General features: G+C 41.6%; 1 protein-coding gene across 13 annotated transcripts in view; it reads left to right on the top strand.

Annotated features, from left to right (window-relative positions):
- Nucleotides 1–22,965, top strand: part of MICAL3 (microtubule associated monooxygenase, calponin and LIM domain containing 3) — a 283,173-nt gene that overhangs the window by 235,426 nt on the left and 24,782 nt on the right. For all 13 annotated transcript variants that reach the window (XM_043966737.1, XM_043966729.1, XM_043966726.1 and 10 more), the window contains 7 exons: nucleotides 682–795; nucleotides 3,849–3,995; nucleotides 5,071–5,153; nucleotides 6,219–8,079; nucleotides 8,403–8,497; nucleotides 21,188–21,298; nucleotides 22,600–22,693. In XM_043966737.1, coding sequence (XP_043822672.1) covers nucleotides 682–795; nucleotides 3,849–3,995; nucleotides 5,071–5,153; nucleotides 6,219–8,079; nucleotides 8,403–8,497; nucleotides 21,188–21,298; nucleotides 22,600–22,693 — 2,505 coding nt within the window. The remainder of the gene's footprint in view (nucleotides 1–681; nucleotides 796–3,848; nucleotides 3,996–5,070; nucleotides 5,154–6,218; nucleotides 8,080–8,402; nucleotides 8,498–21,187; nucleotides 21,299–22,599; nucleotides 22,694–22,965) is intronic.

Genomic DNA, 22,965 nt, shown 5'->3' with positions numbered 1-22,965 from the left:
TGTATTAATTACTACCACACTTCCCTTCTCCTTTGGCCTTTTCCTTTTGATCTAAATCCCTTAAAGCTATAGGGGGCAGCTAGGTGGCACAGTGGATAAAGTACCAGCCTTGGATTCAGGAGGGCCTGAGTTCAAATCAGGCCTCAGACACTTGACACTTACTAGCTGTGTGACCCTGGGCAAGTCACTTAACCCTCATTACCCCGGGGGTGGGGGTGGGGGGAACCAAAGCTATAGACTCCACTGCAAGGATCTGGAGAAGTTAGGCCCACTATTCAGAGCCGCCATGGAGTCTGCTTACTGTTTCTTTCCACAGTGTTACAGTAAAACAACATAAATCAGGCTAAAGTGAAGACTAAAAGCTGCAGTAAAGATGCCATTTCTCTTGGTCCACTCCCCTTCAACCTACATTGAGCTTCGGGCCTTTGTGGATCCCAGGAGAAGTGGGTCTGGAGCTTGTACCTCTCACACCACTCTAGAATTTTGCTCAGCCTAGGCAAAATCGTTCCACTTGGTCCAGATGTGATCCAAATCCTGGTCATCTTCAGACCTGCACTCTTAGGCCTCAGCTGTACATGGAGAACTTCTCCATCCCACCCCTTGTCTGGAGTAATTACCGCCCTTTCCCCTGCTCTGGAAATAGTCTGTCTCTTTCCTTTTCTGAACCTTTCTGTATTGCAGCCCCATTTGATGAAAATGATCTGGAAGAAGACGTGGACACAGAGCCTGCAGAGATGGAGGGAGAGGCAGCAGAGGATGGGGACACCGGGGACACTGGTGCAGAGCTAGATGATGGTATGAGGCAATGCCAGAGGAGAAGAGGAAGTTGACTTGTAGCAAACCCCAAATTGTATATGGAAACACTATGACCAGTGATTGGGAAAGAGTTAAAAAACAAAAGCAAAACAACCTAAGACTCTGACGACCCAGAAAATAACTCACTAGGTCTCAGAAGGAAATAAATGGGAAGCCCAGGACATGTATCGGGTCTCTTCCTTCCTGGCTTGCCTGGTAATATGGAGCTAATTAGAAATTTACCTGGATTACCACTTTGAGGTTTAAGGATATGATCTTCCTTGGGAAGTGTCAAAACACATGTCCCCAAAACCTCCTAAGTGTGGCCTGAACCAGTGTAATTGGGAAAATTTTAACAAAATAAATAAAAATACAACAAAAGATAGACAGCATTGCATTTTAAAAATTAATCAATAGACACCTAACAAGGATCCTTATATGCAAATTAGCAGCCCCCATTTCTATTTGAGTTGTTCTAGACTAGAAGATATTGCCCACAGGAATACACCAGGAGCTAGGAACAGGGAAAATATGACACTGTTCTATTCAACAAGAACTTTCTATTAATTGCCAATTATGTGCAAGGCTCTAGAGATGTGAAGAAACATAAACCAGCCCCAATGTTCATGGAGCCTATGTTGGACTAAGGGATCTTGGTAAAGCAAATACACAGGATTTGAGGGGTGTTGGGGTATGGATGGGGCTCAGGCAGCCCCTGAGCCGGGCTTTGAAGCTGGGCAAGCTCTGCAAAAGCACAGAGGGAGGAAATGGTGCAGTAGAGGAGAGAAAGAAACTGGATATATGTGGAGTGGGGCAGAGGGCAGTGTCGGCGGAGGGAGATTGTGGAAGACCACAGAGGATAATGCTAAACATCGAAAAGGGAATCTGTGCAATTGAGTCATGCTCTGCAGGTGCACAGTATTATTTCCTTTCATTTGTGGCTTCTCAATGATATTATTCCTCTATTTAAAAAAACAACATAATCTCTATTGTGACTATAAACAAGTTTCAATATATGAGGCAGCTAGGAGGCACAATAATTAGAGCACTGGGCCAAGAGTCAGGAAGACTTTGAATTCAAATCTGGCCTCAGAAAGTTATTAGCTGTGTGACCCTGGGCAAGTCACTTTACTCCATTTGCCTCAGTTTCCTCATCTGTAAAATGAATTGGAGAAGGAAATGGCAAACCACTCTGTCTTTGCCAAGAAAACCCCAAAAGGGGTCACAAAGAGTTAGATAAGATTGAAAAGCACCTGAACAACAATAAACTAGATAAGGTTCTTTGGAATTTGAAGGGCACTATTCACCCACTGTTTTTAGAAGGAAAATAAAACTACCAGGCAGTACCTGTAATTATGGAAGAGAGGGGGCTTAAGCATAGATAGAAAAAGATGGCAAAGACTCTCAGGGATGGAGTTGTAGTTAGTTTATATAAATGGCTTCAAGTCAACAAGCATTTATTAAGCACCTACTACACTGGGCTAAACACTAGAGTTACAAAGAAAGGTAAAAGATAACCCCTGCTCTCTAGGGGCCCACTCTCTAATGAGGGATGTAATATGCGTGGACAACTTTGTACAAACAAGATATAGACAGGCTAAATTGGAGATAATCTCAGAGAACAAGAAAAGCTTCTTGCAGAAGTTGAGACTAGCAGATACTGGAAGGAAGCCAGGGAAATGAGACAGAAGTGAGGAGGGAGAGTGTTCTAGACATGGAGGACACTCAGTGAAAACTCCTAGAGTCAAACAAAGGATGAAGAGTCTTATTAAAGAAGCCTGTGCCACTAGATTGAGGAGGATGTTGGGTTGGGGAGTGGAGTGTAATGGGTAAGAAGACCTGGAGTGGAGGAAGAGCCAGGTTATGACAGGCTGCAATTACAAGCCAGGTGACTCACTGGCAGGGAGTCTTCAGAGAATTAGACTGGGCTGCCCAAGGTAGGAGGAGGGAAGCAGGTAGAAGTGAGCCATGGGCTTTGCACTGTGAGTTTGGAGGGGGCTGGGCACATGGCTCACTAGCCCCAGGGTGTAGTTGAACCTGAAAGTCCTCAGAGAATCCTGATGGAACCTTGCGCAGAATTCCATGAAGCAGATGACTGTGCACCCTAAAATTTTACCTATGAGCCATAAGTTCTAGAGACTGTGTTTCATGCTAGACTGGTCAGTGGCCCGCATTTATATAATATTTTTAAGGTTTGTGAAGCACTTTACCCTATGAAATAGGTACTGTTATTATCCTAATAGCATACCAGTATTGGTAGGGGACATTCTCTTTTTGGGGGGGGGGGCAATGGGGGTTAAGTGACTTGCCCAGGGTCACACAGCTAGTAAGTGTCAAGTGTCTGAGGCTGGATTTGAACTCAGGTCCTCCTGAATCCAGGGTCAGTGCTCTATCCACTGCGCCACCTAGCCACCCCGGGGACATTCTCCAAAGAATTTAAAATGGATATCAACCAAAAGACAGCGGTGAGTGTAACCAGAGTAAAGGGCTCCATCAAAGCAATGTGTGATCAGAAAATATGGTAGACATGTTCCATGGAATGAGTGAGGGAAAGCTGATGTCCTCCACAGGTATTCTCCTGATTACAATATAAAAGGAGGAGGAGATATGTTGGGTAGACACCCATTTACAGATGAAGAAACAAAGATTGAGAGAGGTCAAGTGATTTGTCCAGGGTCACAGAGCATCTGAGCACAAGATTTGAACTCACATCTTCCTAATTCCAAGTCCATCACTGAGTTTCCTATGATACCTACCTGAACATTAGAATATCATTTCCCTGGGGCCAGCTAGGTGTCACAGTAGATAAAGCAACAGCCCTGGATTCAGGAGGACCTGAGTTCAAATCCAGCCTCAGACACTTGACACTTACTAGCTGTGTGACCCTGGGCAAGTCACTTATCCCTCATTGCCCCACTCCCCCCCCCCAAAAAATAATGTAATTCCCCTGGAATCTATTAGGGATTGCTACAACCTGAGAAGATGGGAGACTTGGAAAGGGAAGACAATAACAATTTGGATCTAGAACACTTTACTGCCTTTCCTTCTCTCAGATCAGCGCTGGTCTGATGATATCCCATCTGATGCTGAGGCTGAGTTGGGTTTACCGGACCAGGAAGCATTAAAGAAAGAGCTGAAGCTTGAGGTGTCAGCGAAGGAAGAGGAGCAGCCAGCCTCCCCACCGCACCAGCAAGGAGAAGGTAACCTTCTAACAAGAGAAATGACTTCATGCCAGTGAGTGACTATCTGGGTAGGAACTGTGGGGATCCTTTAGGGAAAAATAGTTCAGGGACTCTGCCAGGTCCTCTGAATAAACAGATCCTATCCAGAGGAGTTTGGGGAATAGAGAGACCTAGAAACAATTGGTATGGAGGGAAAAGTGAGTCTGGTTTGGCTGCCCTCCCACCTCCTATCATTTGTACTATCTGTCTGCCCCTTCCTGCTCAATATTCTCTCCTCTCTGGTCCTCCTCCTTGCCAGTCTAAGGGCGCCTTCTTTTTCTTCTTTGCTGGATCATCACCTCTAACATGACCATCAACTTTAGATGTAACCAAAAGATCTCTCCTAGAACTGTCTTTTCTTCTTTTTGTACTCTCTCACTTTGGTGACCTTATTAATTCCCAAAGGTTTAATTGTCACCTCTGTGCAGATATCTCCCAGATCTATGTTCCCAGCCCCAATCTCTAGGCCCATATATACCCGCTACAGACGCCTACAACTCAACATGTCCAAAACAGCTCATTTTCATTCTCCCTAAATCAGCCCTATTTCCTTTGAGGGCTTCTATACTTTTCCAGTCTCCCAGGTCCTCAACCTCATCATTATCCACAATCCCTCACTCTCATTCACTGTCCAAGTCGTTGCCAGATGTTGCTGTTTACATCCGTTGTAGCATCGCTCATATCTATACCTTCTTTCTACTCACACAGCCACCCCCTGAGGTCAGGCCCATCATCTAGACCACTGCAGTGGCCTCCTACTCGGGCTTGCCTCTACAGCCATCCCCTGTGCCTGGGATGCTCTGTCCCTTTCTTCCTCTTAGTTTCCCTGGCTTCTCCCAATTTACCTTTTCGATTTTTTTTTCCTTCTCATCTAACCTCTATATCTTTAATAAATGTATGGGAGAACATGGGCAAGAGTAGTACAGGATAGGTAGGCAGAGATAAGCTGCAATTGTATCCTAAGAGGTGATGCCCACATCCATATTCAGATTACAGATTCATTTGAGCCATTGTCCTGTACCAGCACATCTGACTCTCTTTTTTTCTCCCTAAGGTCCCTCTCCACACTCTAGCCCTAGCAAGTCTCCTCTAGAAAGTCCTGGTCTACTCTCCCCAGTTAGCAGAACAAAAGCAGAGGTAAGTTTTCATGGGCTTTTTGGTCCCAGGTTCATTGTTAGAAAACAGGGTGTACTTAGAATTACTGATGGTAATTTTCGTCTTCCTTGGGAAATTGTCTCCATCAAAGATGAGAGTACTCTCAGCTTGTTGTCATCCTAAGGAAATGCAGACTCTGTTCTCCCTAACAGAGTTGCCAAAGACTTAACAGAAGCTACTGGTGTATTTTGACTAAATCACGTTAACTAGGGAAGTAGCATAGTGTAGGCCAAAGGTTGATAATGGGCCAGAGTTCTAATCCTAAATCTTACTGATTTGCTCTGGTTCCTCAGAAAGCACATAACTACTTAATACCTCAGTTTTCTCTCTATAAAACAAAGATATTATTTATACCTCACATGATCTAATATGAGGATCAGCAAAATAACATCTGGAAAAGTCATTTTGAAAAAAAAATTTTTTTAATGTGCTATTTAAATGAAAAAGAAAGCACAAATATTAATTGTTAATTCTGTTGACGGCATATATCACTACTACACATACCTGTATGCCTTAAAACTTTGGGGTTTTGTTAGGCAAGAACTGAGTTTCAGTTTGTATATCCTTTATTGCCAGTAGAAATTTAATGAGAAATTAACTCATTTAGAAAGAATGCAAAATGTGTTTGAGGTGCCCGAATGCATTAGAATGCTTGAAAACACAACGTATAAATTCTACAGATGACCTAATTACTGAGTCATTAAATTATAGAATTTAAGAAGGCTCTTCAAAGTAAATAAACAGTATGGGAGGGGGTGGTAGGTGGTGCAGTGGATAAAGCACTGACCCTGAATTCAGGAGTACTTGAGTTCAAATCCGGCCTCAGACACTTGACACTTACCAGCTGTGTGACCCTGGGCAAGTCACTTAACCCCCATTGCCCCGCAAAAAAACTCAAAAAACAAAAACAAAAAATTAAACAGTATGGGAGGGAGTTGAAAGAAAATTTGTGCCTCTAAGAAAGGAATCTTTAAAGGGACAACCATTAAGAAAACAATTCATCCTGAATAATTTCTGCTTATTTGCTTTTTTGTTGTTTTTTTGTAGGACATCCAGGTCCCCTCCTCTTCAGTTTTCAATAAAGAGAAATCTCCGGAGGAGCGCTTTTTCCCAGATGTATTCCTCAGCAAAGAAAAGCCAGAAGTTGACATCCCCATTGATCAGAAGGTTTTGAATGCTTCTGCATCATTGTCTCCTATCCGATCCCAGCCAGCAGCACTGCCAGAAGCTATCACGACCCCCTCCCCAGTTATGTCCCGGCCTGTGTCTCCTTCAGTGACTCCCACTTCACCTTCCACACAACTTCCTATCTGCTCTCAGCCCCAGCCTTCTTCTGAAACATCCATTCCATCCCCTACAGAGTCTCCTATACGTTTCCAACCCAGTCCAATAATAACATCCACTCCTCTGTTGTCCCTCACACGTAAAGACCAAGATAATACAGTGGAAAAGCCACGCAGCCCTGTTGCCTCAGATGAATCCATAAAACGTAATGACCTTGTGGAGGAATTTTGGCTAAAGAGTGCTGAGATACGCAGGAGCCTTGGACTCACCCCAGTGGATAGAAAAAAGGGGACTGAACCCAGTATCACTTTGTCCAGCCTTGATCTTGTGTCCCTGAAATCATTTTCAACCAAGAAGGTGTCTCAAGATGAAGAAATCCATGCCATGAAACCCCAACCTTCTAGAAAGCCAGGCATACCGAAGTTAGATAGCGATCAGCCATCACTGCTGACTCCTAAATCCCCGTCTGAGAAAGAACTGAAAAACTTGATCCACGAGGAGAGGAAAGACTTGTCCAGCAGCTCTGGCCTGGGTCTTCACGGCAGCTCTTCCAACATGAGGACCTTGGCTAGTCAGAGCTTTAATACCTCTGACTCGACCATGCTCACACCACCTTCAAGCCCTCCTCCTCCCCCACCACCAGATGAGAAACCAGCCACTCTTCGAAGAAAGAAACAGGCATCCTGGCAGAATGAGACTGAACCCAAGCCCTCACCTACCGCTGCCCCAGTAGCCCTTGTCCGGCCCCACCAAGAGCCAGCCCAGCCATCCAGAGAAGAGGTGCGGAAGTCATTTGTGGAAAGTGTTGATGAGATTCCATTTGCCGATGATGTGGAGGACACATACGATGAGAAGACAGAAGACACGAGCTTCCAGGAAAAGTTCTTCACCCCACCCAGCTGCTGGCCCTCCTCAGAAAAACCTCTCTACCTACCCTTGGCCAAAGAGAATGGCAGGTTGCCTGCTTTGGAAGGTGAGTCCCAGCAACAAAAGAGGGGGCTTCCTGTGGTGTCTCCAGAAGCCAAGGAACTGGCCAAAGAGCGGATGAGAGCCAGAGAGAAATCTGTGAAGAGCCAGGCATTGCGAGATGCCATGGCCAAGCAGTTAAAAAAGATGAAAGAGATGGAGATGACAGCTGCCGCTGCAGCTGGAACCTCTAGGATCTCAAACAAAGCTGCTTCCTTGCCTTCCAAGATGAAAGAGCATCTGGTCTCAGAACCCCTAAAGCCGTCGGCTCTCAGAAGATCTGAGGTGCCTACCCTAAAGCACGAAGCAACCAGCGAGGAGTTCTTTTCCCCACCATCTGATTCAGGAGGCCCTGATGGCTCTGTCACATCCTCTGAGGGGTCTAGTGGAAAAAGCAAAAAACGATCTTCACTCTTCTCCCCCCGAAAGAACAAGAAAGAGAAGAAATCCAAGAATGAGGGCCGGCCACTAGAAAAGCCGAGTGGGAATGTTCTGGAGGAATCTGCTGCCAAGCCTAAGTCTTTGTGGAAATCAGTATTCTCAGGGTATAAGAAGGACAAGAAGAAGAAGGGAGACAATAAATCCTGCCCCAGCACTCCATCCAGCGGTGCCACAGTGGACTCTGGGAAGCATAAGATGTCTCCCATGGTCAGAACAGGTATGATAATAGATGGAGACCTCCACAGGTATCAACCTGTCATGAGAGCCATGGGCATGTCTATAAATTCCCCCCACATACCCCCTTTATTTCTTTATTTGCAACGAATGAGACTTAGAGGAAGGGAAACAGTATGTTTAAAATGAATGAAAATATCATTGCTCCTGGAAGACTGTAGGTATGTTGTTTTTGTTTGGGGGGTTGACAATATCCCTTGATAAACAATAGTAGCCAAGCTATCAGGGTCTGCTGTGGGGAGAGAGATATGGTGACAATGTGTACGATTTAAGTCACTTTTTAAACCTTGTTTCTTCTTTTCTTAGAGCTGCAACTACGTCGACACTTTAGTTTCTCAGAAGACTCTGATCTCTCCAGTGATGATGTCCTAGAGAGGTCTTCCCAAAAGTCCAAGCGAGAGGTAGGTACATAAAGATGAGCATTAATGGTGTCAGAAAGGACAAAGGTTTCCAAAGTCTCCTACTAAACTCACCGTTGATGATTTGTGGGGAGAAGAGGAATCTTTTCTAAGACACAGAAAAAAACTATGACCAATTGTTGGGTTTCCCTTCAAGAAAGCCATTTCCTTCTGTTGTTCTTGGATGAAGGAGCTGCTCTCTCTGCAGAAAGACACACTTGGTTTGAGTCTAGTTAGCCAGTCTTCAAAAATCAGTCTTTCTTAAGTGCTTCTGATGAGCAATTTGAGGTTATAAATTTTTGTGATGACAGGTTCTGGGGTATTCATCATGTGAAAAAGGCCCATTTCTAAATTGGTGATGATGCCAGCACTGCAGTTGGGAGCCCCTTCGCTCCTAAAATAACTCATCCTTCTGCACTCTGAACTCTAAGTGACTCTGAGAAAAAGGGGTGACTGAGGGGCAGACTGGCCTTTGATATAAGTTGAAGGATAATCAAGGCAAACAAAATTCATCACAGTCAGGGAAGCTACACCTAAGCAATACATCTGATCTTTAGCATCACCTGTAGCTATGATTCTTTTAACATCTGGATGGCATGATCTATTTAAGGACTCCTTCCCATGTAGGATAAATTATGACTTGTTCTTCTTGGACCCATCCCCAGACTTTTCTTTAGCCTGTGATCCAAGAAATATCTGGGCTCTCACTTGCATGGTAATTATAGAAACCATAATAAGTGTTTTCTCTTTTCTTATGTATTCAAGAACTTCCCATGGAAATCACACGTGCAAATTTCAATTCTTCATGGTGATAAAAGCACATTACACACTTCTTGAGTTGAAGGGGCTACCCTTAATATGAAGTTTGGTACATTTTGGGATGAGGATGCAAAGAGATAAACAGTAAGTAAGTGTAGAGCCTTGAGGATAGGCATGTCTGCATATATTATATATCTACCAGTCAGGATGGATTTTTCAATACTAAGGAAAATCCAGTGGAATGATGAAAGTGGCTGACCTAGAGGTTCGCCTTGGCTATTTCTCCTGGGATCAGAAAATACAGTTAGTCTTCTTTCCTGGGAAGCAAAAGGGCTGTCTGTCTGGAATAATATACTTCTTCACCACAACCATCTTTTTTTGGTTTATTTGGTACTATCTTTTGATCCTCAAAATCCCTTGCAGGCCAGACTGTGTGACAGCTAAATTGCAGAAGCTGGAGGGAGTAGAGGTCAATAAAAGGGGAAAGTGGTAGGAAAAGCCAACAAATCCCAAAAGAACCTTCACAGAGACACTCTAATCCTAGCCCTGACATCTGCCGCTGGGTGAGGGATCTGAGGGCCTCAGTAAGCATCCTACATTATCCTCTGCTAAAAAAGTGTGGCTTACTCTTTTTGGATAGATGAGCAATTTCTATTATCTCTTCACTTCCTTTTCACATTGAACTGAAATAACTTTCCTAAAGAGGGAAGGGGGAAACACTGCACATCATTGTCTACGTTTTCTAAGTTTCTCTCGTTTTCTAAGGCATTTGACTTAGGTTCTTCTGCCTTTATCACAAAATCTCAGAGATTGACTAATCTGATGAGTGATTAGGAGAGTCAGGACAAGGGAAAAGGAGTATAGGCCAAATAGAGATGAGGTTTGGGCTCGTTTGTTATAGATCATAGTTACAGCGTAGCTGGCACAAATAGCTGAATTTGACCCGAAACACCATTTGTTGTTCTGACCATTTCTCTTTAAGAGACATCCTGGGGGGCAGCTAGGTGGCGCAGTGGATAAAGCATCAGCCTTGGATTCAGGAGTACCTGAGTTCAAATCCAGCCTCAGACACTTGACACTTACTAGCTGTGTGACCCTGGGAAAGTCACTTAACCCCCATTGCCCCGCCAAAAAAAAAAAAAAGAGAGACATCCTGGATTGAACAAAAATTAGTCACTAGAATTAGATAACATTCTTATTTCATCTTTTTTCCCAAGTCTTTGCGAGCTCTGTATCTATCAAGAACAAATATCTCTTCAGGCTCAACCCAATCATGTCCCCAGTCAGTCTAGGCCTGAGCCAAGATAAAGCAAAGGAAGTAAGGAGCTAGGATAGATAGCTACTCTGGACCTTTATGCTCCCCAGCATAAGACATGGTCAATGTGATTCTCATCAACTCTTCCTCATCTAGTTTCCCCAAGTCTTAGCTCTGATGTTGAAATGTGATTACCTGTAAAACCCCTGGGTTAGGGTGTTTAGAGGAATTGGTTAAGGAGGCTAGTCCAGCTGTTCTGCGCTCTAGTCAGATCATGTCTAGAGTGTTGTGTTCCGTTTGGGTACCATGTTTTAGGAAGGACTTGATTCATCTGGGATAGTATGCAGGCAAATATCACCAGAATGGTGAAGGTCCTTAAGTTTATGCTATATAAGGAAGATTTGAAGGAACTGAATTTGTTTAGCCTGGAGAAGAAGGGGCCAAGTATTTGAAGAGCTATGACTCAGAAGAGAGAATAGACTTGTTTTGTTTGAACCCAGAAGACAGAACAAGTAGCAACAGGTGGAAATTACAAAGGAGAAAATATAGGCTTGAGGTAAGGAAAAGGTGTAACAATTAAAGCCTTCCCCATCAGTCAGTCTATTAGCATTTAATAAACACTTAATTACAGACCAGGCATTGTAATAGGCAATAGGGACACCAACCAGAAATGAAACGCTCCCTGCCTTCAAGGAGTTTACATTTATGTTAGAAAAAGAACATATGCGTATTTAAGTACATAAAAAAATAATTCATGGATCTGTAATCTCATGTTTCCTTCAGTGAGGAAGAGCACAACCTGTGTGATTCTTTTCTTTTCTTTTTTTTTTTTTTTTTTTTAGTGAGGCAGTTGGGGTTAAGTGACTTGCCCAGGGTCACACAGCTAGTAAGTGTTAAGTGTCTGAGGCCGGATTTGAACTCAGGTACTCCTGACTCCAGGGCCAGTGCTCTATCCACTGCGCCACCTAGCTGCCCCCTGTGTGATTCTTTTCCATGGTCTTCCATAAGTTTTCTAGAAACCAAGGCCAAGAGGCCTTTCTTGCTTTCTCCTGACATCACAAGAGTTTATCCATTTACCATACCTCACCCTTGACACATGACCAGCCCATCTTTTCCTCCTATGATGACATCACTTAATCCTAATCTTGCTCATTGGTTATATGGTAACCTTCTCACATCTACCCATGCCCCTCTCCATTACTTTCTCTGTGATGTTCATTTTTAATTCTTCAGAGACTTGTATTCCACGTCTTACCTCCATATAAAAATACTGGTGTTTTTTAATTAATTTAAAAGATGGGCACTTGGCTCCCTTGGGAGGCTCAAAGGAGCTTTGCAGTTCCTTCCTAAGCCATTCCTATCCCAGCTAGTTTTCTATCAGTACTGTGTCCCAGATATACAAACTGATAGCCAAGTTCTATAAGTTGACCATCCAAATGCATACTGTAATCTGGGCATGGCATTCTTTACCTCTTTGGCCTTTCCTGTGTGGAGGGTCAGATCAAATTCTTTTAAGTGGTTACAGATCTCTTTCCAGGAGGCTTGAGGTATGTTCCAAGACTTTATGTAACCTACACAATGTAATCTGTAAACAGAAATGTCTAGAGGACCTTACTGTCCACAGAGATTTCCTCTTCCACTTGGACTCTGCACTGTGTCTCCTCCATAACTGTGGCATACACCTTTGTCAAACATATACCCCTCCCTGTCCTTTGCCTTGCATAATGTTTATGATCCCAAAGTTATTGAATGTGAGTGTTTCTGTTGTCATGTGTTAGGAAGTAACTAAGTGCCAACACAGTGATAGCACACTGGACCTGGAGTCAGAAAGATCTGAGTTCAAAAGTGGCCTCAGACACTTGCTAGTTGTGTAACCCCTGGCAAATCATTTCACTGATACCTGCCTCAGTTTCCTCAACCATCAAATAGAGGTGATAGTTTCACCTACCTCCCAGAGTCATTCTGAGGAGTGACATAATATTTATAAAGTGCTTTGCAAACATTAAAGTACTATATGAGTTCTAGCTATTATCACTATATCTTTTTTGAAATCTCAAATTATTTTGATGTATAAATAAGAGATGCCTTGTTGGAAAGAGCCTTTAAGATGGCATTTTGCACTACCAAAACAAATGTTTTTTCATAATCAACAAAGAATAAGCACAATGGAATTGTGTGTTACCTATATCTTTCCATCAATTCAAAAATAGTAAAGATGCAGTACATTGTTGATTAGCATTTTTGTCTTTGCATCTCCAGTGCCTGGTATATAGAAGGTACTTGATAAAGGTTTGTGGATTGATTGATAGAAACAGATACAAAATAAATCTAAGGTTACTTCAGTGAGGTGAGGCGCTGGGAGCTAGGAGGTTCAGGCAAATCAATGAACCTCCCAAGGGCTTCATCTATAAAGTAAGAGTATTATAAGTGAGCTCTAAGGTCCCTTCTAGTTCTAAATCTATGATCCTGTGATCTTTTGTGAAAGCCTCATCAAGGATGACCCTGACTCATGCATAAATATTTATCATAAAGATTTTGTATTTGTGGAAGAGTAGGAATGTCATAATTTGTTGTTTTCTATTGCCCTTTTTTGTATTAATAAGAGCTGAGATTTTTTTTCCATTCCTTTTTTTGTCTATCCATTCTTCAGAAGACCTCTACATGTTGTTCCTTCACAATTGTGAAATCTTCTCCAACATAGATTTTCTCTATATAAGTTGATCCGATACAGCTTTTCCCATCTTTGTTCTCCTTAGTGCCATTTCTGTTGTTTAGTTGTTTTTCAGTCATTTCCTACTCTACAGGATCCCATTTGGAATTTTCTTGGCAAAGATACTGGAGTGATTTGCCATTTCTTTCTCTGACTCATTTTATAGTCGAGGAAATTGAGGCAAACAGGATTAAGTGACTTGCCCCACAGTCACAAAGCTGGTAAGTGTCTGAAGCTGGCTTTGAACTAAGGAACAGGGTCTTCCTGACTCCAGGCCCAACATTCTATCCACTGCCCCACATTGCTGCCCAATGGCATTTCTACTTCTTCTATAAGCATTTAAGGGAATATAATATTTGGGTATAAGAATAGCAGTTCTTTTGTCCTTGAGGATGAAAAGAGTTTGTTATGATAATCTTTATAGATTTTCTCCCTTTTTCTTGTTTGTTGTGCTTCTAGTTTCATCCTTAAATGTCCTGGGATCACTTTGCTCATTTGAATATCTTGCTTGGCTTTCTTTAAACTGGTTTGCTTGCCACTGCTTCTCTTTGCACTGTGAAATGGTTCAACATCAGAAACAGATATGTTGTTATCAATCAGAATGACATCAAAGAAGATGAATTATCATCTGCTTTGCCTATGAACCCTAGAGATGACTGGACCTTTTTTCATCTTTCTTGTAGCTGAAATCTTCTCTATATGTTGTTTTTCCTTCTTGAGATATTTCTTGAAAATAGATTATAATTTCTTTTCTATATGTGTCTCCAATGTTTAGCACCGTACTTTGTTTTTGGGGGGGGCAGTGAGGGTTACGTGACTTGCCCAGGGTCACACAGCTAGTAAGTGTTAAGTGTCTGAGGCCAGATTTGAACTCAGCTCCTCCTGAATCCAGGGCTGGTGCTTTATCTACTGTGCCACCTAGCTGCCCCCTAGCACCGTACTTTGCATAAAGTAAGTGCTTAATAATTGCATTTTCATTCATGCATAATCCACTTTATGAGAAAACATTACTTATAATTGCCCATCATCCTTCTTTGTAAGATTTTACAAAGAAGTTTATATTTGTGATAAAATAATGAGATTTGGCAGATGCCCAGGGGTCCCACCTGAAGATTGATTTAGAATTTATTGAAGTAGGTGAGACTGAGAAATTGACTGAGAACCTACTTAAGAATGATTAAATTGAGACCACACCTGGCTGGCCCTGAGTAGGGTGCTGTTCTCAGAGGCTGTGAACTACTATGTCAACAGGAGACCACCCTCAACCAATCAGCTTGAAGGACCTCCCCTTTTGGGGAGGGAGAGAGGAAGTAGGAAACTATCTTTCTTGGATATATGAGAAACTAAAATCGATGGCTTGACAACAGCCTTGTTGTGATGAAAATACCCACTGAAGTCAAATGCATCTTCCTCTTTTCATCCAGAACTGGCTTGGTGGCAGCAGACTGAGAAAAGGAGAATCCCCCTTTTTGTCCAGGACTCTGGCGTGGTGGGGGAAAAGCAAGGGTTTCTCTCTGGCTATACCAAATAGATCTAAACTAGGGTTTTCCATTCTCTTTCTTCACTAACTTCTAATACACTATAATAAATCCTTAAAAGCCTCAACTCTTGCTGAATTTATCAGTAAATCTTAGCCAGTTTTCCCCAAAAAATTGGAGGAGGGGGGCAGATTAGGACTCACATTTAGATTTTAAACATCACATATTCAAACCAAAAGTGTCAAACACAGTACTCCTGAAATCAGAAGACCCAAACCAGATTAAAATCTAACTGAGAAACATTTAACAAAATTTTTAAAAGACAGTAAAACAGATAATCTTAATATGAAGTTTCTAAGTCATTATGCAGCTTTTGGGATCCTTATGTATACTTTAGTTGCTGTGTTCTAAAATGTTGTCTTTGGCCACCATCTTCTTCCCTTGGCAAATGAGTCAAATGTTTGGTAACTAAGGCATTTTCTGTGCACTTTTTGCTTTTTGTTGTGTCAATAGAGAGGTCTATATAAAATTATAATCTGTGACAATATCATTTATGTTGTCCATTTCCTATTTTTTATTGCTAATTACTTAATTTAAGATTGTTTTGTTTCATTTCTATACCATATATTCTCATTGTTTTTGGTTTTTGCTTGTCTGTTTGTATTCTTAATTCCAGTCTTTGCCTTGAGAAATTGGTGATCTGACTGCACAGAGACAGCTAATTTAAAGATAACGCTTATATTATGAACAAGCACAGAAGTGTTGGAGTAAGCAGGAAGACCAATTAGGAAGTTATTGTTGTAGTCCAAAAGAGGGGTGATAAGTTCCTGAACTTGGTAGATATAGGGCTTATTGAGCAAAAATAGAATGACCACTTGTTATAAAAATAAAGTTCAAACTAGGTAGTCTATGAGGCCTTTGCCAACTCTGAGATTCTGTGATTCTAGTTCATGAGATGGTGTCCCTTGCAGGGATGCCTTTGAAAAGTATCATGTTGTGCTCCAAAATGGTTTTTGTTTCACTGTCAACTTTGCCTAAATTTAGTTGTGGCCAAACCATATGATGGAGCTGCCACTTGTGGTTATCTGTGTTGTCGAATGATCTCTCTTATTGACTGAAAATCTGGCAAGAAAATTAGTCAGCCCTGGCAGATTGGTTGAGATGCTTTTGCCAAGGCAAACAGAACTAAACAGCACTGGCCACTTAATGCAGCATCTCTAAGAACCTGGCAAACATTAGGGACAAAAGGGACCCATAGGAACATAGGAACCACAGTCACAGAATGGATAAGCATCTGACAGATCATCAGATATCTTAAATCTCATGGTTCTAAAGCTAAAAGGAACCACTTCCTCATTCCACAAATGAAGAAACAGATCCAGAAAGCTTAGGTAATTTGCCTGATGTAACACAATGGATTATCTGTAATGCCAGGACAAGAGCCAGGTCTCTGAACTCCCAAGACTTTTTACACTACACCAGGCGGGTGCAGTTTCTACAAGTGGAAAATAGGACATTAAACTTAATGGAACATTTAGATGAGTAGAATTCATGTAGTAAGAAGGGAAGACCCATAATTGAAGCACAAGAAGATTTTAGGCAGGAGAAGGAATCCCTTTGGATCCATTAACTCCATCTCTGAATCAGGGCTCTCCTTGTCTTTTCCTGATAAAGAATAATCGAGACACTTAACACCATCTGATCGCTACGATAATATAACCAAGAGCTGAATACTGCTTCCTCACCACCTCCATTTTGCTGTCATGATTAGCAGATGAAAGGGAAAGCAAGGAACCTCTAATCAATGCTGGGCATGGGGAGCAGCAAGGGCAGGTATAACAGGGAGGCAACATGGAAAGTATGCTGGATTTGGAGTCCAACCATTTAATTCAAGACCTAACTTGCCTCATTTCTACCTATGTGACCTTGGGCAAGTCACTGAACTTCTTTAATATTTCATCTTTAAAATTAGATGGTTAGACTAGATAATTTCTAAAGGACTTACCACTTCTACATCCCATTATTCCAAGGTACAGTGATATGATTACTAACTCTACTGTGGTCTAATATTTAAAATAAATGAATGAACGAATAAACATAAAAGTGGATGGATGGATGGATGGATGGATGGATGGATGGATGGATGGATGAGAGCCATTGGTACTCATGTCATTCAATCATAGATTTAAAGCTAGACCTCAGACACTTACTAGCAAGTAATTAACCCTAATTGACTTAAACATCCAGGGCCATCTCCAGTCATCCTGATACATATCTTGCCACTGAACCCAGATGGCTCTGGAGGAGAGAGTGAGGCTGGTGACCTTGCACAGCCCTCCCTCACTTAAATGCAATTCACTGCAAGTCATGACACCACCCCAATGTCATGATCCTCTGCGAACAAAGGACAAACAATAGCAATAACAATAAAGCTAGAAGGAATCTTAGAAGCCATCTAGTACAACTCCCATCATTTTTCTCGTGAGGAACTGAGGCTTAGAGAATTTAAACCACTTGCCTGAAGTCAGAGATATTAAGTCACAGAGCTAGTATGTGAACCTAGGTGCATTAACTCCAAATGCAGCATTCATTCCTTTGTGCATCCTTAGAATCACAAGACTTAGATTCGAGACTTAGTTCTTATAGTTACTAGCTTCACAACTCTGGGCAAATAATATCATTTTTTTTAGTGTTGTCTACTGTCACTTTATTTTTATTTTTGTTTTTGTTTATTTTAAATAATATCATTTTTCTAAATCTCATTCGCAGCTATAAAATGAGGAGAGCAATATTTGCACTGTCTCCTTCACAGGATTGCTTTCCCAGAAGGTGACTTATACAGAGTGTTGAGATTCAGACCAGGCAGGACCACACTCCAAAAACTACAGCTTATGAGTAACATAGCCCCTGGTGCTCATATGCAAAGGCATATACTAAAATGGCTTAAGAACAGTGTCTATTGGGGCAGCTAGGTGGCACAGTGGATAGAGCACTGGCCCTGGAATCAGGAGTACCTGAGTTCAAATCCGGCCTCAGACACTTAACACTCACTAGCTGTGTGACCCTGGGCAAGTCACTTAACCCCAATTGCCTCACTAAAAAAAAAAAAAACAGTGTCTATTCTCCCTCTCCTTAATAAACCTTGGGCACAAATACACAGAATGGTAAGAGTAGTGCTATAGTGGAGAGAACACATGGCTAGGGCAACTCATGTCTCTGGTACTGCAAGGAATCAATGTCCTTTCTCTTCTGGTGGTATCCTCATTCTACTCCCTCCTCATTGCAGCATCTGTGCAGGCTAGGTCATTCAGCTAGGTTCCCTGGGGCTTGGTCCTTTTCAGAGCTCATCTACTAACTGTCAGGGCTAAATCTCCCTTGTATCCATGGTTAGCTCTTTTCTCTGCTGCCAAGTTTCACACTACTTGAAGCTGCTTCATCTTGAATGCTGTCTTGTCTACATCTTTCCCTCTGGAGAGTGTGTTTCTGCTCTCTGCCTCTAACTGTTTAACTCTGAACTGCACCCTGCTGAATATGGTGCCTTAGTCCACAGGGCTACTTCCTGCCTCAAATTCTAGAACTGTTTCAAGATTTGCAGGGTCCCCATGGAGTAGCCAATCTTTATTCAACCAGCAGCTTCCCTTCCAATTGAAAAGACTTTCATCCTTTAGAAATGGCTGTTAACATATAGACACTTCACATTAATACCTCTTTATCTCTCTTAACAACCCCTTACTTGATTAACTCCAATTAGGTTTGAGGAGAAATCAAATATTCCTCACTACATGAAGAAAATGCTTTATAAGCCTTAAAACATTATATATGTGATGACTATGATGATTATTATGTGAATAATAATTGACAATGAGAAAGATGTTAAATGTGAATTGGCTTATATGAGATCTGAAATTCTCTTAACAGGTGAAATCTTTGGGGAAATTTTTCAGGTTCCCTATCAGCACTCTGCTGCCCCTCCCCTGCATCCATAGGGCAGTAACTTTTGGTATTTTACAGGCAAGAAACTCTCTTGCCAAATTCAGATGTTTTAGTGAATATTCCAAAGTATATCTGTTGCCGTATGTGTAATAACTTATGTAGATAACCTAAAGTATATAGATGTTGGGAGAAAGAGATGATATTTTACATGGAGGTACTTTAAACAGTTTTCTGAAAAAAGAGCTGTATCATGGTGGGGAGCGGGGAGGTGAGGTGAAAGGGAAAATCTTCTTGGCAAAACTAGAGTTTATTGAGATGCTACCGCCAGAGGCTTTGGAATAGATAGCATCCATTAAGTTTTTGTATACCTCACCAAGCTCATCATTCATGAAGTCTTGTGTAACATTTTTAAAAATTCATTTTAGTCCTGTGTGTTTTAAGCATCTAACTGATTTTGCTCCATTTCTGTGTGTTCTTTTCAAATTAATTTATTTTTAATTATTGTTATTGTTACTGTTTTGTTTGTTTTCTGTATCCAATTTAAAGTCGATTTATGTACCACACGTCTTGGCATTCAAGAGATCATTTTCATCAAAGGTAGTATCTCCATTCCCATTGGCTGGCCATTGCATGCATCTGTGTTATTAACCAGCCCAGCCCACCATGCCTGACTCCACAGCCACATCTTCACTAACCCTGACCATACGTGCATGGAATGTAAGCCAACAGAGGCAGCAGAATTTCCTTTAGATATGTTATTTTAAAAAAGTAGAATCCTACCATTTGGCTGATTAGGATGCATGTGATCATTTGGCTCTACATGGAGGGGAATGTGGCTCTCAGTGCAGAGGCATCAGCCATGACTTGCTTGCCTTCATCTTGGGGATTTGTAAACCCCATTGTGAGTGGACAAGACACAGGCTATTTCAAGTGACGATATAATTGATAGCATTTCCTAAATGCTACCTAATGTCAATCCTATAGAGAAGAGAGTATGTAACTCATATTATAATTTGTTTCTTGAATTTAAAAATTCTTTTCCTCTCCCTCTCTTTTTGCTTTCTGAAATGTAATGACGAGAACATTCTATGTAAAATTCTAATTTCCAATTTGGTTCACTTTCCTTCTATACTTGTTGAAGGGTCCATACAAACCATCTTTGACTCCCACTTAACCCTAATGACTTCCATATGTAGACCTACAGTGGCATTTCCACCAGTGTAGTTGCTCTGAGATTAGGGAGTTGCTCTTTCCCCTTTCTCATCCCCTCTGATAGCCCTTTGGTGACCATAAAGGATAAAACAACTTCAGATTGGGGCCTCTGTGTAAACCCGAAACTTAACTCCAAACCACTCTAGTTCCTTTTTAAAACCGTAATTGATTACACTATATGGAAAGTTTGAATTTGAATATTATTTCCCAAATTTAAAATAGAATCCACCCAGTACTTTTGTTTGGCCTTTTTTTAGTCATGTCTGACTCTTTGTGACCCTTTCTGGGGTTTTGCTTCTCCAGCTCATTTTACAGATGAGGAAATTGAGGCAAACAAAGTTAAGCAACTTGCCCAAGCTAGTAAGTGTCTGAGGCCAGATTTGAACTCAGGAAGTCTTCTTGATTTGAGGCCCAGTACTCAGCTACCCATTCAGTACTACCCACCTCAAAAATGAATCTCCTTAAAACAAATTTGAAAAGAATTGCATGTTGTGCAATTGGGTTTTGAAACAGATAACAAAGGTTATAAAGGAGAGCATGCATGGAAGGAAGACCTGAGTGAACAAGTCCCATTTCTGACATATTCTGGCTATGTGATACTGCAAATTACTTAATCTCTCAGGAACTTCAGGCAGCTCCCTCAGACTACAAGTTGCAGAGCAGGTGCCAGTCTGTTTTTGGTAGGGGGGATTTCCTTATTGGGTTTCCCCCTTGCAAATGAAATCACAGATCTGACCCAAAAAAAGTTAAGGATACAGATTGTCGTTCTTATCTTTTCTGTGTACTTCTTAGACGGCGTGTACTAGAAAAACATTATGGCAAGATTGTGTGTGTGTCTATATCTATATAGATATAGATACACACATGCATGTGTGTGCATGTGTATATCTACATATATGTATGGATATACACATATACACACATGCGTGTGCACACACATACGCAAGGCTATATTTTTTTAATTACATAAAATGTGTAGACATATGTAAGTAGATTTCTTCTTTAGGAAAAGAGATGTCCCTTTAATTCACCTGCAACCAATTCCGCTTTGTTCACTGTCCTTACCACATAATAAAAGATGTATGACCTATAAATCCTCAAAGGCCATGCTGCAACCCTAACAAAAGAGAAATTTTATTTAGGAATCTGCGCCACACCTGTCTTCTGTCTCTATCAGAAAGCATCACCCCCTGCACTGTGAGCACCACTGTGGAAAGACAATTGTTCATCTTCCAACAAGGAAGAACTCCGTCCTTCGGGATGGGGTCTCCCCCTCCTCTCCTCAGCTGTCTGTTTGCCTTAGCCTACATCTACCTGATAGAAAACTCTCTTCCATTTCCTTGCAGCAGAGGACCTACACAGAGGAGGAGCTGAACGCCAAACTGACCAGGCGAGTACAGAAGGCAGCTCGGAGACAAGCCAAGCAGGAAGAGCTCAAGAGATTACATAGAGCCCAGGTAATGCCCTCCAGCTTAGGAGTGACTATGAGGATGCATGCTCCGTATAGAATCTAGCACACTGTGGTCTTCACACTTCAGACATGCTTCCTTATCTGTTAATCATTCTGTGAGATTCCTAGGGTGCCCTGAAGATGAACAGTAAAGAGCAGAAGGGCAACGGCAACATGGCATGGTGACTGCAGGTCAAGGGTATACGAATCCAAGTCCTCTGGCACAAGCTGGCTGTGTGGCTCAGACCCAGCCCCTCCGTAGCCAAAACTATTATAAATTGCAGAACCCTTGTTAATCTCTGTTCATCAAGGTTGTCCCCTCTCTGAGAGCTCCCTACCCCCAATAAAATCACATTTGAACTTAAAAAAACAGCAGCACCTAAGTATATAGAGCAGGAGTCAAACTCTGAGCTTTGTCTCCCTGACTTTCTCAGTAATTTGAGAGATAGCTCCCCAGTTCTGTTTGCATTCGTCAGAAAACCCTGAATTTATACTGCCCCAAATATTCCTACTTTGTAGAGCTATTAATAAAGAGGTCCAAGTTAAAGTTTTCATAAAGTTCTAAGCCTGGCTGGATCATCCAAAAAAAGCTAGCAAGTTTTGTACCAAAAAGAATTGCCATACCTATGGATCTTGATGTAAGTGCTGATTAGCCAGCAACCCAATCTTGCAAATTTCCTGCCCTAACTTTGCCAGACAGATAGGAAATGTTGTTAATTTCCATTTTAGACTTACGTTTCTCAAAAGAATTGAGTAGCTAATGAAATTTTTAAAATATGAATAATAATTTTTCTTTGTTTTCTTTATTTATTGATACTAAGACTTTAACCACTTAGTTTTCTCTCCTCCAAACTAAATAATCCTAATTCTTTTTATCATTCTTCTTTGGTTAGGTTTTTTCTAATACCAAATAATTTTTTCTCTCCTCCAAATAAATCTTCTACCTGCTTAAGCCAAATGTGACCTATTCTAAACAAAACAGACTTGTTTGTGTTGTTATACTGTTTACACATTCCAGTAGCAATTCTGAAAAACATTAGAGGATGAGATAGGTAAGTCCAGAAGGCTGTAACTATAATGATGTTATGGATAGGAGCAATATGCTTATGACATTTTTGCAAAAGAAACCTTGGTGATGGCAAACTCATGTGAAACTTCTATCCCCATTAGCATTAGATCCTTTTGTTTTTCTATTTGCCTGGCCAGTTATTACTCATTTTGTATTTATGCAATTTGGTTTTCTCCCTCAGTACTAGGAGACAGGAAAGAAAGAGAGATGCATACTGATTTTTTCTTGGCCCCTGGCAGATTATCCAACGACAGCTGGAGCAGGTGGAAGAGAAGCAGAGGCAACTAGAGGAGAGAGGAGTTGCTGTGGAAAAAGCTCTCCGTGGTGAAGCAGGTACTGTCTTAGTCTGGGTTGGTTGTTTTGTGGGTTTTGTAAAACATCTCTCCCTCCTTTCCCCCACAGTAAAAATCTCTGGTTTTATTCTACAAGGGACACTAGCAACATTGGAAGAAAACTCCTGTGATGATAGGATAATTTCCCCTTACCTGGAACTCAGTTCTATTTCCCAACAGTATTTGCTAGATTCTCTTTATCCCCAAGTTTCTGTAGGTTCTTGCTTGCTCAGGGAAGAGAATTGTCCTTTTCTTGGTCTGCCCCAAGGTATG

The sequence above is a fragment of the Dromiciops gliroides genome, chromosome 5 (assembly GCF_019393635.1).
Source record: "Dromiciops gliroides isolate mDroGli1 chromosome 5, mDroGli1.pri, whole genome shotgun sequence".
NCBI classification, from domain to species: Eukaryota; Metazoa; Chordata; class Mammalia; order Microbiotheria; family Microbiotheriidae; genus Dromiciops; species Dromiciops gliroides.
Note: the sequence above shows the minus strand (reverse complement) of the source record. Positions and strands in the feature narration are given on the sequence as shown.